The 17,019-nt window shown below is 37.6% G+C and overlaps 2 protein-coding genes across 3 annotated transcripts in view; one reads left to right on the forward strand and one right to left on the reverse strand.

The window, feature by feature from the left end:
- Positions 1 to 8,742: 8,742 nt before the first annotated feature.
- On the forward strand, positions 8,743 to 10,139 carry LOC111395571 (epidermis-specific secreted glycoprotein EP1-like). Its single transcript, XM_023021609.1, has one exon. It carries the CDS (start codon positions 8,743 to 8,745, stop codon positions 10,033 to 10,035), a length of 1,293 nt encoding a protein of 430 aa, XP_022877377.1. The 3' UTR covers positions 10,036 to 10,139.
- A 92-nt stretch (positions 10,140 to 10,231) lies between these two features.
- Positions 10,232 to 17,019, reverse strand: part of LOC111395572 (UDP-N-acetylglucosamine 1-carboxyvinyltransferase-like) — a 14,610-nt gene continuing 7,822 nt past the window's right edge. Inside the window, exons 2-5 of one of the 2 annotated variants that reach the window (XM_023021611.1) lie at positions 11,284 to 11,507; positions 11,012 to 11,174; positions 10,698 to 10,776; positions 10,232 to 10,591 (exon numbers count right to left, since the gene is read on the reverse strand). In XM_023021611.1, coding sequence (XP_022877379.1) covers positions 10,339 to 10,591; positions 10,698 to 10,776; positions 11,012 to 11,075 — 396 coding nt within the window. In that variant the 5' untranslated portion in view covers positions 11,076 to 11,174; positions 11,284 to 11,507 and the 3' untranslated portion in view covers positions 10,232 to 10,338. The other variant, XM_023021610.1, reaches the window with a different exon arrangement.

Consider the following 17,019-nt stretch of genomic DNA (forward strand, 5'->3'; position numbering starts at 1 on the left):
CCATTCGGTATTTATTTTTATTTGTTACAATAATATCTCCAAGAGATTCTCTGAATATAAAATCAATATTTTCAAAATCGGCTCGACCCGATTCAACCAGTAACATCGAGAATCGGGCCTGAAACCAAGCCAATCATGCCCGGTTGTGGTTTTGTAATTTTCTCAATTTTTATTTTTTTAGTTTAAAAAATTTCAACTTAATGTATGGGCTTCATAAACTACAATTCAAAGGATTAGTAGAGAAATATTGGATGACATACTCCTTTTATAAATGCATTTTTCTCAAATAATTTCATAAACTTTCAATGTGAAATAGTAATATAACAAAAGAAAAAAATTTGATAAAATGCCCATCAAAACCATTTTCCAAAAATACATGTCTAATTCACTAATTTGATTTTGAATACCAACTAACTAAATTGTAATATTCACCTTCATCTTTACATTTATTTGAATTTCAAATTTAAGTTAAATTGCACTTAATTATTAATATATTAATGTCAGATATCATTTTCTATAAGTTTAAACTATTTTAATTTAACAAAGCAAACTATTTTAACATGTCGATTTGTAATTTTTGAAGTATCGAGACTAATAGTAGGATAACGAATCTAATTAACAAAGATAGATTTAATTTGAAGTATTAATATAACAATTAAAAAAATTTATTGATTTCACAGTATTTTACTATTTTTGTATTTATTTATTATCTCTGGTTCGGTCTCGATTCAACCTCGGTTGAACTTTTTGACCTTTAACCCTTCACACAATCGGGTCGATTTTCAAAACGTTGTATAAAATACTCTTTATTTTAGAGAATCAATACTTAAAAATAAATTTCAAAAGACTTTCTATTCTAACTTTTTAAAATAAAGAATGAACTGGGCTTTATATATAGAAAAAGTAAAATTCACCTCTATTTTTAATTATTACATTTAATAAATTACAAATTTCAATACTCTACAATTTAAATTATTAAAATCACATTTGAATTGATTGACAATTAACATATAACAAAATTATGTTAAATAAGAGATGGGAGAAATCGATAAATGTTCCTTAAAAAAGTAAAATAAATAATCAAGATTGAGAGCGTGTTGGAGAGCATAAAAAAATTACTTTCTAAATTTAAAAATACTCTCTATCATGTATAAGATACTCTTTAAAAATGGAGTCTTTTGGAGATACTCTTAAATGATACTAGAGCTATATGCATTAGTTAATCGACGTTAAGAAGTATAATTTTGCATTAAATCGGGTCATTAAAGTGGATGTTTGGAAGTACTTTTATTGAATTGATACTTAATTTTGATTGTATATCGGTTGTTTTAGAAGAAACTCAATGTATGATGGCTTGTGAAGAAACTGAGCGGAAATTGAATAAGAATGACTAAAAAGGAACAAATTATAGAAGATGGGGAATATGTTGCACAGATTTGAAAGATGAGGAATATTTCACCAGTTTGATCAGAGTCATAATAATGAGATCGCACGGTCCTAATTTGTGCACGAATTTAACCTAATTATGGAGGCTAAAGAGATTATGACTCTTATTGCAAAAAGGAGAAGAGAGCTTTAGAGAGAAAAACAGACACTATACATAATTTGAAGATTTTTAGAGAGAAAATGAGATTTCTTGTGCACTCCATTGCTGACATTCAAGGGGACGAAAATCAATCTTCAAGTTTCTTCTTACGATTTAATATTTTGGGTGATGAGTTCTCAACTAACTATGTATTTTGTAAAATCCAAACATGATCGGGCCAATTTTTTTGTGCGTGAGACGATGATGTAAATTGTTAGTTAAAGTTATACTTAAATGATCCTTCTTTTAATTATCAATTTATGTTGGATTGATCGGTGTCAACTTTGAATGAAAGATCAACTTTTAAACGTATATGTGATTTATTTTGTAGTAGGTGTAGCTCACGATTGGCAACAAACATAAAATCCTTTACAAGTTAGGAATAATTTTTTATAATGTGTGCATTCCAATTGAATAATATTCTTGTTGAATGCATTCTTAATTATATATTCAAAGTAGGAATAGGAATATTTTCAGATCATATGTTAAAATATATTGTTTAATTCTACTTGTAAGAGATTATTAGATAACTTAAGATTATATATTGTCAATCTAAGCATAAACTGAAATAAAAGTGAGAATTTGAGAATTACAATTTACCATAGAAAGTAACGGTGAGATCGAATCCCTAACACAACTTTCTTTAAGTGATTTCTTTTCTCCAAAAATTGCAATTTCACTTATATAAAAGGATGTAGTCTAATCAAGTTAGGATAATTATTATTTGCTTCAACCATATGTTGTTTGTATTCAATTTAAGCTCAAATTAATCGAAATTAAGTTATGCTTCAAATTCTCATGGAAAAAATACTTTTTTTTTTAACTACTACTACTACTACTACTATTATTATTATTATTAACACGATGGGTTCCTATTCTTGTAAATAAATGATAAATAATAATAGTATAAAATAATGAAATATTAATACAGTATTAGAAAAATTAAAGCTGATGAATTTAAGTGATTGTTCTCCAGAATCAAGCTAGATTTAATTGAACATTCTTACAGTAAGTGTTTGAATTAATTCTTAGACAAGAAAATTCTAAAAGCTAATTAAGGATGAAAAATCTCTTACTTAATTGAAGAAAATGTGACATAAAAATAAAATATAGGATTCCCACTCTATCATATTGACACTTGTTGTACTTTTGTCCCCAACCTTTAGAAAGTAGCATTTATATCCCCAACCTTTCAGTTTGGTAGCACTTAAGTTCCTGATGGATGAATTTACTCTTTTCTTTAAGTATACTTAGCTAAAATTCGTCAGAATTGATGACTTTACCCATATATTTAATAAGATAATAAATAATACCAAGATAGAAAAAGAAATAAAATATTCATATTCTTTCTCCGCCCATTGCTTGCCCAAACACCTCCACCCGACCCTTTCCGATTCCATAGCCATCACCACCAAATCCCAGCCATCTCGTCCGAATTCTACTTCCATATCTTCTCCAATCTTGATCTAATTTTCTGGACTATAGTTTGATGCGAAATTTTTTTGCCTCCAACCACTCTTGCATTATCCCAACACAAACTAGGTGGGAAATCCTTGCCCTGAATTCCTTGAACCTATCCAAATAAAATATTGCTTCTATTTATTTATTTATTGTTGTGTATTTAATTTCAAGACTTAAGACCAAAAATCCTCGTTGAACAAATTTTAACTAGTTTATTATGAATAAGGGTAAGATAGTCCACCAGGGACGAAAGTGCTACCTAGCGATGGCAATGGGTTCGGCTCGGCCCTTTAACCCACGAGCTCAGCTCGGGCTCATGGCGAGCCGAGCTCGTGGGTGAGCTCATGATTTTAAAGAAAAAACTAATTTTTTTAAAAAAAAATTGGGTAAATTGAACGTTATGAACATTTTTTAAAAAAAAAATTAAAATTTTTTGACGAGCCATCATGGGCTCGTCAAAATGGCTCGTGGGCCGTGTGCCCAAGAGCCGCTAGTGGGCTCAACGAGCCGAGCCCTGCTCGGCTCATGGATTTGAAGCTCGAGCCGCCTACGAACCGACGAGCCGCTCGGCCCGTTTGACATCCCTAGTGCTACCAGAATGAGCGGTTGAGACCGTAAATGCTACCTTTAAAAGGTTATGAACAAAAGCGCAACAAGTGTAAAAGTTGGGGGGCATTTCCTGCTATTTACCCTTTAAACAATTGAATGAAATTTTTGACTTCTCAGTAGACGATGTACCCTGTCGATTACGAGTTTAGTAGGTATTGAATTTTGTTGATGGATACATCAATTATTAAGTCATTTGATGTCTATCCTATTAAATTATTTTCTCGATATAATATTAATTTTGATGCATGTCAATCAAATAGCATTTTAATCATGGGCTCCATTCTAAATACATATCAGATTATTATATTAATATCAATATTCAATTGTGATAATGAATTAGTGTCAAATTGCACTAGACCATTTATTTCATTTCCATACCATTTAAATTAAGTTTGAACGCTTGGATGGTAAAATCTTTTCATTCCTTTTTGTGCAAAAATCTGAACTTTCTATGATATTTCAAAATGCAAAGGCTTTTCAAATAGAATATTTAAAAGCTATATATAATTGAATATATTACGCCATTATATTACATAGCATTCAAGTTAGCAAGATGTGGTCCCATATTAGTTGACGGGGCGTTGACTAATCCTTGTCGTGAATTTTGACTCACGTCGACCACAATAGAGTCTTAGTCGTGATTTATACCTGCAAACTATTACAAAGTGATTATGACATGAACCGTTCTATAGTCCTAAAATCATCCCACTTTCAAGACAAGGTTAAAAGCACACTCTCGAAACTATGTTTAATTTTTATCTTTTACCCTTTTTCTATAGTCCTTTAATTTGATCGTCGAAGTGGAAATTGCCGCCCTCTTGTGGCCAGACTCACAATACGGATTTTGTATTTGTAGAGAAACACTTAAGATTGAGTGATCCCACAAGATTTACAAGTCAATTCAAGTTCCCTATAATTGTGATAATAAATGAGACTGTCAAATTGTACTGTGGACCATTTATTAATTTGCATGACTTGTAACCTAATTTTGTTCACTTGCTTGGTAAAATCTTTAATGCATATGTTCAGATATCTAAACTTTCTTTGAATTTTCAACTTGCGAACCCTTTTCAAATAGAATTTTTAATTGAATAATACCATTCAGTCATTAGTTGTGAAGTTCACCTATCTAGGTGTGGCATTGGAGAATTAATTGTGATTTTCACCATTCCAAGTGTGACAAATGGAGGATTAATTGTGATCATCATCATCATTTTACATGATAGTGGACCGTCAGAATCATCTAATCTAATGATGGTGAATAGTATTGCTCTTTCTAAAAAGTAATAAATTCGACCAAAACCCGCAAACTTATCCACAATTAATATCACCTTTTGATATCAACAAGTCATTTTCACTCATTATGACCTCACACTCTCTCCTCTTTTCTTTGCTTCATGTGTTATGTCTCGAGTTCCAGCCAACGAAACCTTCAAATTCATAAAACAAGGTGATTTTGAGTCAATAGGATACAAATGATATTTATAACTTTTACACATTCCCCCTTAGGCTTCATTTCTACAATACCACTCCTATTGCATACATTTTTGCAATTCAGGTTGGCATTCCGAGAGAGACTATGACCTCATGCGATGGGTATGGGATGCCAAACATCGTCACCATGTCGAGGAGAATGCCACGATACTTTTTCCTTAGCAAAGCCAATAGCCGCATCATCTGGCAAACGAACACTTCCAACAAAGGTGTCACTGGGATCAAACTACTATCAAATGGAAACCTAGTTTTGACAGTTTACATGGAAAAGCTTTAATTATCTTGTAGACACATTCTTGGTTGGCATGTCTTTGAAATCAACTGGCCTAACGAGTATTAAGATTTGTGATTTCATCTTAAAAGGTGAATTTTGTTAAGAGACATAGAACACATATTACATGCTATTTATTTGTTATGTCTTTAATCAATGTCAAATATTGCCCTTAACGTGTCTTGAAAGATAGTGACTCATTTAAGAACACCAACCTTGAAATCCATTTACGAATTTGATCTTAATGAGCTCTGAATCTCTGATACACTAACATTTGGAGTTCCATTTTAAAAGGCTAGCCTTATTAAAATGAGTAGCTCAAATCATGCATATTTTTTGTTTTTCTTCTTTAATTGATGGAAGATTTATCCTTTAACGTCAAGCTCATTAGCCAGGCTTCTGATGCAAATGTCTCGGACAGGCTCTAAAATCTCGTGCTTGAAAAATCTGAGATAAATTTGTATGTGAATAATTCAGGCCAGCTGATAAATTATGGTGGTTGGAAAGGTTACACCGGGAAGACCGTAACCTTCAACGAAGAATGCGAGAATGACAATGCAACAGCTTATGAACTTATACTGAGGAGAACTAAGGATGCACCGCCGCAACCCCACAAGCGGCTCCTCCACTCACGGCCTATCGGTGGTGGTGGGAATTTTAACCTCAACAAGCTGAACCACAACGCTACACTCTCTTTCTAGAGACTCGGATCCTATATTTGGCAATATGAAGACCTATACTTCATATGACCTTGCTTGACTGTCATTCTCTGAAAATTCATTTTTTTTCCCAAACTTATTTTCAACAATACATTCTTTCAATAAAATAATTTCGCACGTGAATTTAAAATTTTTACCTGCTTTCTAACTACATATCTCCAAAAAAATAACTATTACAAAATATATTTTTTACAAAAAAATGGGGCTCAAACACGCTTTATGACAAAGTAAGCTACTTGAGATGAGAGGTCGACAGTTCTACTTTCTTTTCAAGATATTATGTTAGAGAATGTGCCCCCCAGCTGGGACGGTGCCAGGGCGGAACTAAGGTGGATTACTACAAGATTGTTGGCGTGGAGCACTTATGAGCCAGATTTTGAAAGAGGAAGGTTCGATGAAGATTGAACAATGTATAGAGAAATCCACTAAGGATTGTTAGTGCAAAGGATTTTTTTGCAACGCATTTTAATATCACTAAGTCCTAATCTTTTATCCTTGTAATACTTGGATTCCAAACCTTTTTTTTTTTTGTTGAATTCTCTTCCTCAACATTCCATTGATAACACATATGGTCCATGGCAATGTATCTATACAAATATTCAGTTTGCATTCTTTGAAGTTAATCCACACTTCTGTACTTAATGTCATCCTTCTCATTTCAAAATATAAGAGACATAAAAGTCTATTTAAGTTCTTATATCAGATTTATTGAGCGGAAATCATTTTCAAACATAATGTACGTTAATTTAGTGGAAGATTAAATATAAAATTTAAATATGGGTAATTGGTGCAAAATGTCATTCGTTTCAAATTTGACATTTACACCCTCATTTCAATATTTTCTCGCGGAGTTGATCATTTCCATCTCATTCTGTCAATTACTTATGTTGAAAATTGGTGCAAAATGTCCCTTCATTTACCGTCATTGTGCAAAATGTACCTACTATTTGCCTTCATTACTCAAAAGATCATTTTCGTCTATTTTCTCCATTAAAACATTGTATAATAAATGATTTACTCTCCTCCTTAAATAAACAAATAGAAAAGAAAAAAAATTATATAAAAAAATAAATAATTGCAGTCAAAATCCTAAATTTTTCGAATAGTGAAAACAAGTTCTACTTAAAATAATTTAAAACATATTAACATGAAAAGAGAGAGAAAAAAATTCATCTTTCCCAAAAAAAAAAATAATAATAATAATAAATAAATAAATAAATTTATTTTCGTCTTACCTGGGTTTGAATTAGAATAGTTAGGATTTTGGTTTGGACAAAGATCTTGAATGAACCCTCTAGTGGATGACTTTAGAATAGTGTTTTTTTGAAAAATGAGTTGTCGAAAAAGAAGTAAAAATTTTCGATTTACGTATAATATTATTTTATGAAAGATTGTGTGCTTGAAAATAGGGAAGAGAAAAATGGAATGTAATTTAATGGAGGCCAAACGAGGGCTTAAAGTTTTTAAGAATTGCTGAAAATTGTTAAATCCCTAAAAACGCTCTTTTAACTTTGCTGAAAACAATATACAAATATAGCTAAATCCCTAGATGGTGCCGCAGTGAGATGGGGAGAATGAATGGTGGTGGTAATAGTGGCCGATACCACGGTGCTGGGAAGAAGAACCATTTTGTTTTCGTTTTTTTTTCCCGTATTTTAAATTCTTTTCTTACTCTGTTTATACTTATAATTATCTTTTTAATTATTTTGGTGGTTGTGGAGAGTAGAGGATAGGGATAGTACTAGGTGGGATTAATTGATAAGATGAAATGTTTTTCTTTTGTTGGTACGTTTTAAATAGTTTTACATGAAATTCGTTTATAATTTTTCAAAAAAGTTTGGTACATTGCTACAATTATTTATTTATTTTATATTCTTTCTATTTGTTTATTTAAAGAGGATGGTAAATTATAGATCTTAGAATTTTTTGATGGATAAAATAGATGAGAATGACTTTTTGCACAAAGAAAAGGTTATCTGTGGGTCCAAATACTAAAATTGAAACGACAGAGACAATTTGTGCAATGAAGACAGACGATAGTGTTGTTTTGCACCAATTACTCATATTTAACAGAAGGAATTGATAGAATGAGACGAAAATGACTAACTCCATAAGAAAATATTAAAATGAAGGTGCAATTGCCAATTTGAAACGATAAAGACGTTTGCATAATGAATGCAAACAATAGAGGATATCTTGTTCTAATTATCTTTATTATTTTAAGATTTTTTTTTTATGACATAGTTAATGACGTCTATAAAAAGTCATTGTCTTGAATAGATCGTGATACACTTTCAAGGCTGCTTAAAAAATTCCCACATATAGTGACTTCCAGTACATACCCTCTCTCGCTATCCTTACCCAAAAAGGGCCCCTTCGCATGAAATTATACCAAAAGCGTGTTTCAAAAACTAATCGAGAAACCCACTTGTTATTATTTTAAGGAGGGCAGATCTACTTTGACCATAATTCTCCTTTGACCAAGATTGCATTGCATGTGTAATTATTGACAAATGACAAGTTGCAATGAGTATAATATTATTATTCTTCTCTATATATATAGAAAGTTTGGGTAGGATACCAATGTATTATCAACTTATAGGATGTCTTCTTCTTGCTTATTTGCTCTTTTCTTGTTCTTTGCATTTTCTCTCATTGCTCAAGCAGTAGTTCCTGATTCAGAAACCTTCAAGTTTGTCAATGAAGGTGAATTTGGAGATTACATTGTTGAATATGGTGTCAATTATCGAGTCCTGTCGATTTCAAGTACTCCCTTTCAACTTTGTTTCTATAACACAACGCCCGGTGCTTATACATTATCTTTGCGAATGGGCACTGTGCGTTCTGAATCACTTATGCGATGGGTTTGGGAAGCCAATCGAGGAAGCCCTGTCGGGGAAAATGCCACATTCTCCTTGGGCACTGATGGGAACCTACTTTTGGCCAATGCCAATGGTCATATTGCATGGCAATCCATGACGGTGAACAAGGGCGTTGTAGGGTTCAAGTTGTTACCAAATGGTAACATGGTTCTCTATGACTCCAAGGGCAACTTTGTATGGCAAAGTTTTGACTCTCCTACGGACACTTTGTTGGTAGGCCAATCTCTTCGGGTAGGAGGCCCAAACAAGCTCGTGGGTCGGGTTTCTGAAAAGGAGAATAAGGATGGGCCATATAGTTTGGTATTGGAACCCAAACGTTTTGCCATGTATTACAAGAGTAACAATGCACAGGCTCCTATGATATATTTCGACTCTGCAGATTATCTTTCGACCGGAAATAACACTCTAAATTCTTTAAAATTCGCTAGTGATCCCGAGACACGGGAAGCTTACGCATATGAACTAAAACTAGAGTACCCAAATGGAGGGGCTCGAATTTTATCTAGGCCTAAATACAACAGCACATTAACATATCTTCGACTGGGGATCGACGGCACCCTAAAAGCCTACACATTTTATGACAAGGTAGATTACAGTGCATGGGAGGTGACTTTTACACTCTTCTCTAGAGATTCCGGTGACGAATGCCAGTTGCCGGAGAGGTGCGGAAAGTTCGGACTATGCGAGGACAGCCAATGTGTTGCGTGTCCATTTCCAAATGGGCTAATGGGATGGAGCAAGAATTGTGAGCCTCCAAAGATAACGTCTTGCAAAGCAAAAGATATTAAGTTCTACAAATTGGAAGGGGTTGACCATTTCATAACTAAGTATACAAGAGGAAATGGGCCAATATCAGGGGGCCAATGCTCAAACAAATGTACCACAGATTGCAAGTGTGTGGGCTATTTCTATCACCAAACTGACTCTAGGTGTTGGATTGTCTATGACTTGAAGACACTAACCAAAGTTGCAAATTCAACACATTTGGGATATATGAAGGCACCCATTGTATGAGAATAAGGCTGTTGGGATTCATTATGTTATGCTATTGTGGTCACTGTTTTGCTCTGAACCTGTTACTCGAAAACAAACTTTATGAATAAATTCGTTTGATCTTATTCCCGTGCGCAACATATTTAGCATAGATGTAAAATACAGTTGTACAAGTCTCTTTCTTCCTGTTTACACATGGAATATAGCAAAAATCTAAACCAAATGCTCTCAAAAAGTAACAAATATGCCTTACTAAACACATTGTAATCTTTCAAATATCGATGGGTCAGTAGGTTAGTGCACCTGAGTGATTAGCACTAATGCCTATATGTCGTATGTTGATTCGGTAATAGACGTGCGAACAGGCGTGCTAAAATTGCTGGCATGGCCTTTATTAAGATCCTGTCTTTTGATATCAGCTCCTATGAGACAAAGCTTGGACTCCAGATTCTCATAACCTCGATCAATATGTGAAATTCCACTAATTTCTGTGGTTCCTTCTGAAGCGAGCCTGGCTAAAACCAATGACATTCCGCCTCTTAAATCGGTAGCAGCAACACGACTACCAGAAAAGTGTCTGCCAAAAGACAATTAGTGAATCAAACTTCAGTATAGTTTTTGTTATATGAATGTGCATAGAAGAACGAGTTCTTTATGGTTAGTCAAAAGCACACAGAACTAACCTTCCATTCTCTTTGCCAAAAACCAATGCAGTACTTCCACAAACCTCAAGTTTGGCTCCAAACTTCTGTAATTCTCTTACTGAAAATGAGAGATCCAAAATAAAACATCAGCAGGTCAAAGATATACCCAACTTTACGTGCATCAAATGATGTCTTACAAACTCCAGAGAGCCGTTCATGCAGAAACTTTTTGATAAAAACCTCCATAGATTCATTCTAAAAGTATAGTAGCAATTATGCGTAGGCAGCTGATGCTGAAAAGAAAATGGAAGGTAAATAATCACTGAATGATTCGCATCACTGAGTTCAAATACCATGACCCATGTGATTTTCAAACACAGATTCTTCTATAATGCTTGAACTTGAAAGCAAAGCCATGGTCTGGGGTTGGAGATCTGTTGGGAGTCCAGGGTACGGTTGGGTTCTAACATTGAAGCCTCGCAAGTCACCTCCCTTACTTGCGGGGATTGCAGAAAGCTGGAGTACCAAATCCATTAATTATCAGAATTCATGCCTGTTGTGTGTGAGCGTGCATGTGTGTGTGTGTGTGGTGGGTGAGGGAGAGACTCAACAAATGTTTTTATACCTTCAGATTGCTATGCCTGGGAAATATTTTGCAGCCAGCACCTGAGAGCTTGTCTAACAAGCTAGTGTGATAGAGGGATGCAAGATCAAGTAATTGCAGCAGCAAGTATGAAGGTGCCCATTTCGATTCTGTCTGGCATTATGCCGTATTCAGAACCACGTAACTGATTTTTCCCGCAGATATAAATCTTGTCTGATCCTGCACCTTTTGCACATGCCCACATTCTGTCAGGAAATGAGCAAGACTAATTATTTCTGGTTCATGCACAGAAATTTCAATGAGCATTGTCATAACGGCTACCTCAGTATAAAAATCATTATTCTTTGGTAATTATTCAGTCTATTAATCAGATGGACGCATTAGTTACAAGGGAAGACAGTGAAGATATCTGGGTGATTATATTTATGTCATACTCGAGCAACATTTGTGAGTGATAGGAAAAGATCTGTGAAAAGATAATTGGTGACTTCAAAAGGAATAATACTGGAAATTTGATTGAATACAGTTGACCGATTACAATAAAAGGAATTTGAACGAAGAAAAATTACAAAAGATATGAGCTATTCGAGAGGCTCATTCTCTCCCAGGTAAGCTAGAATTTTCCCTGCTTAATCTTGCTGTTTTTCCTTGCCTTTTATGGTAGTTGATGACCTTCTAGAATCTCCTCCTAACGGATTGCACATGCTGTTAGTTGCCATCACCTGAGCTCACGTGATTTCCTTCTAGATGCACTGATTTATTTCCCTTTCTGCCCCTGCCCTGCTTCGCCTGACCCCGTCTTGCATATGTTACGTTAATTGGTGGTCTATCATTACCCCCCCCCCCCCCCCCCCCCACCCCCCCCCCACCCCCCAAAGAGCCTTCAAATACCCCTCCCCTTCGAATCTCACCTTGTCCCCAAGGTGGAAGGAGGGAAATTGCTGATCAATTGAATCATAGGGTTCCCATGTTGCTTCCAGGGGAGGCATTCCCTTCCATTGAATCAGGATGTCCTGGCCGCGTATGTTTTCCCCAGTTCCAGGCCTCACTCCAAGTACTGCCTCGGGTTCCACCAGCATTTCGAGCTCCTCATTTAGTTGTGAAGATAGTTCCTCCACTGATTGAAAGGTTCCTACTGCTTTCCTTAACTGGGAAACATGGAACACTGGGTGAATCTGGGCTGTGCGGGGTAGATTGAGTCGGTATGCCACCTTTCCTACCTTCTTTGTCACTGCATAGGGTCCATAAAACCTTGGGGCCAGCTTCTCATTTGGACACTTGGCCAAAGATTTTCTTCTATACGGCCGAATTTTGAGGAGGACCAGGTCGCCCACCTCAAAATGTACTTCATGTTGTTTAGCATCAGTACTTTGCTTCATTTTAGACTGAGCCTTAAGTAATTGCGCCTTAAGTTCCTCTAAAACCAGGTCTCTTTCCAGCAACTGTTGCTCTATAGCTGAGACTACAGTCGAACCCTTCTCAAACTGGATTAATGGAGGCGGCTCCCTTCCATAGACAATCTGGAATGGGGTATATTTAGAGGATACATGATACGAAGTGTTATACCATAGTTCTGCCCATGGAAGCCAAGTAAACCAGGCTCGCGGTTTGGTTGATGCAAAGCAACGCAAGTATGTTTCCAGCGTCCGATTCACCACTTTGGACTACCTATCGGACTGAGGGTAGTACGCGGTGCTTCTACTGAGCTTAGTGTGCCCTGCAGGCGAAACAATTCCTCCCAGAACTTACTCATAAAAATCTTATCACGGTCGGATACTATGGACTTTGGCACCCCATGTAAACGGACCATCTCTTTAATGAATGAGTTGGTCACTATACTAGCCGTGAAAGGGTGTTTCAAACCCAAGAAATGTGCATACTTGCTTAGTCGGTCCACAACTACTAAGATGGTGTCCATACCTGCAGACTTAGGCAGCCCTTCGATGAAGTCCATAGTAATTTCTTCCCACACTCGATCAGGTATGGGTAGCAGCTGCAAAACTCCCGCTGGTGATAATGCTAAGTATTTATTCTGTTGGCAAACCGAACACTGGCGGACATATTGTTGGACGTCCTTTCTCATCCCCTTCCAGAAAACATTGGCTGCCAGCCGCCTATAGGTCTTGAGTTCCCCTGAGTGACCTCCAATACTCCCATCGTGGTATTCTTGCAACAGTAGAGGCACCAAGGTAGACTCTTTTGGCACCACCAGTCTCCCCTTGTATAATAACTGCCCGTGCGACACGGAATACCCCGAATGTGAGAGCTGGTCTGCCTCTGTATCTTTCAGTATTTTCCCCAGACTTTCATCTGCCCTTACTTCTTCTATTACTTTGTCTAGTGTCAGCACCCTTGGGATGGTTATTGCCATCAGTTCAACCGCTGGATTTACCCTGGACAAAGCATCAGCTGCCTTGTTCTCGAGGCCCGATCGATATTGTATGTCGAAGTGATAACCCATTAGCTTAATCAACCATTTTTGATAGTCTGGGTTAACTACTCTTTGTTCCAACAGAAACCTCAAGCTTTTCTCATCTGTCCGCACAATAAACTTCTGTCCCAAGAGATAATGTCTCCATTTTTAAATCGCGAAGACAATGGCCATTAACTCCCTCTCATATACTGACTTGCTTCGGCTGTGTGGGTTTAACGCATGGCTGAAATAAGCCACGGGACGCCGCTCTTGCATCAGAACTGCCCCAAGTCCATGCCCAAAAGCATCAGTTTCCACGATGAACGGTTTGCTAAAATCTGGTAGGGCTAGTACTGGAACCGTAACCATCGCCTCCTTCAGTTTTTGGAACGCAGCCTCTGCCATCTCATCCCAGTAAAAATTATTTTTCCGCAACCTTTCGGTTAACGGCCAAGCTAGTTGGCCATAACCCTTCACAAACCTCCACTAGTATCCAGTTAACCCCAAAAATCCACGAAGTTCTTTGAGATTCCTGAGGCTAGGCCAGTCACACAGTGCCTTGATCTTGGTCTGGTCTGCTGATACCCCTGCTTTTGATATAATGTGCCCCAAATATTCAACCTCCTCTTGCCCGAACTGACATTTTCTTTTGTTGGCATACAATTTATGTCTAGCCAACAAGGACAACACACATTTCAAATGCTCATAATGCTCCCCTATACTACAACTACAGACAAGTATGTCATAAAAAAAAACTAAGACAAAACGTCTTAATTGTGATTTAACGACCTCATTCATAAGTGACTGAAATGTGGCTGGGGCGTTGGTAAGTCCGAACGGCATAACAAGGAACTCATAGTGCCCCTCGTGAGTTCGAAACACTGTCTTCGGTACATCTCCTTCCTTTACCCGAATCTGATGATAACCGGCCTTCAAATCTAACTTGGAAAACATTGCTGCTCCGTGCAATTCATCCAGGAGCTCTTCAATAACTTGAATAGGAAACTTGTCCAGCACTGTTACTTGATTTAACGCCCGGTAGTCCACAGAAAAACGCCAACTTTCGTCTTTTTTCTTGACCAATATCACCGGGCTGGAGAAGGGGCTAGTGCTAGGTCTGATAATGCCTGCTGCCAACATCTCTCGGACCAATCTTTCTAATTTATTCTTCTGCACCTATGGGTAACGATAAGGTCTTACGTTTACTGGTGCTGCTCCTGGTTGCAACACAATAGATCTCGACTGCAGTTAGGTGGTAGGCCTTGGGGCTCTTCAAACACCCCGAAGAATTCGATGAGTACCCTTTCCAAAACCAATGGTGTTCCCGCCTGCAATTCCTTAGCATTGATGTTTCCTAGTTCCAGTAACATTCCTTCACCACTCTCTCTCAACGCTTTAATCATTGACTTCATGGAGACTAAGGTTTTGCTGAGGCTGGGATCACCGCATAAGGTGACAGATGTGCCTCCCATGCTGAATTTCATGGTTAGCTCCTTCCAATTCACCTGTGTGCCGCCTAGATTAGCTAACCATTTCATACCCAAGATCACGTCTGAACTGCCCAAATCAATTGGCAATAAATCTTCAACCACCTCAATGTTCTGAAGTGATAACACCACCTGTTTACACACTCCTGCTCCTTGGATCGCGAGACCCATCCCCATGATTACTCCGTAGCCGGTAGTGGCGGTTCTAAGGAGTCCCAACTTTTGCACCAACTCTGTCAAAATGAAGTTATGGGTAGCCCCGCAATCGATCAGAACCACCACCGATTGTCCTTGAATTTCGCCTCTGATCTTCATGATGCGGGGTGGGGTCAAGCCGACCTCCGAATTCATGGACAGCTCCACCATTTCCCCCAACTCAACAACCTCCTTATCACTGCCGTTTTCCCCCACAATCCACTCCTCTTCTACAGCTTCCGGAACTTCTCCATCTTGTATTATCAATACTTGCAAATCCTTGTTCTTGCATTTATGCCCAACTGTGTACTTCTCGTCACATCTAAAGCATAGTCCCTTCTCCTTTTTAAGTTGCAACTCGGCCTCACTGAGCCGCTTGAAAGACAAGTGCATGGGTGGAGAGGTTTTACCAGTGAAGACCGCCCGAGAGCCCATGGACAGTGGCGATTTTGGGAGAGAGTGCGAAGGGGAGCTCGCAATCAGGTTGTCATTGCTGGCTTTGCCTTTGTGTGGGCTAAATCCTCCTTGGGCCATTTTAAGTGCTTGGTTCCTCTCTTCGGGCCACTTCCATCATTTGGCCCAAGTTTTTGGGCCTCAAAAGCCGCACCTCAGCCCTTATTTCGGGTCTCAATCCATTAATGAAATTCCCTTCCAAAATCGCCTCTGACACCACATCGAGAGGAGCTACCAAGGTCTCAAAGCGCCTCCGGTATTCTCAAACGGAGCCTTCTTGCCGGAGTGCTAAGAATTTCTCCTTCAATGTTCCTTCATGAGATGGTCGAAACCTCTTCAGTATCAATAATTTAAGCTCCTCCCATCTCTGCAATTTCCGCCTCTTTTTTTCCCACTCGAACCATGCTAGGGCTTCTCCTTCCAAAGACACCGCTGTAGCCTCCATTTTTTCCTCTTCTCCCATTTGATTAATGGAGAAATATCTTTCAGCCCTAAAGATCCACCCATCTGGGTCCTCGCCGTTGAACACCGATAATTCCAGTTTTCTGCTTCGTTGTTCTGACCTCCACATTCCTCCCACACCGCCAATACCCTCCACTCCTCGACGAGCCTCCATTAATTCTTGTCTACTCTTCGAACTGGGGGTCATATCCGCTGCCTGAACCCCTTCATCCATTTTCCCTTTCCGACTTCTCTCCTGATCTTCCCACTTGTTCATCAGCCAGTTAAACTTCTCCATCATAATCGAAATTTGTCCCCGCAAATCTGATCGAAGTGAGTCGAGACCCGTCTATAGTCCTTGTTGCAATTCATCCATCCGTCCCAAAATTACTCCGACGCGGTCTATGAGAGTCATTTCCCAGGAAGGTGCTTTGATACCAAAATGATAGGAAAAGATCTGTGAAAAGATAATTGGTGACTTCAAAAGGAATAATACTGGAAATTTGATTGAATATAGTTGACTGTTAACAATAAAAGGAATTTGAACAAAGAAAAATTACAAAAGATATGAGCTATTCGAGAGGCTCATTCTCTCCCAGGTAAGCTAGAATTTTCCCTGCTTATTCTTGCTGTTTTTCCTTGCCTTTTATGGTAGTTGATGACCTTCTAGAATCTGCTCCTAATGGATTGCAGATGCTGTTAGTTGCCATCACCTGAGCTCACGTGATTTCCTTCTAGATGCACTGATTTATTTCCCTTTCTGCCCCT

The sequence above is a fragment of the Olea europaea genome, chromosome 6, assembly GCF_002742605.1.
Source record: "Olea europaea var. sylvestris chromosome 6, O_europaea_v1, whole genome shotgun sequence".
NCBI classification, from domain to species: domain Eukaryota; kingdom Viridiplantae; phylum Streptophyta; class Magnoliopsida; order Lamiales; family Oleaceae; genus Olea; species Olea europaea.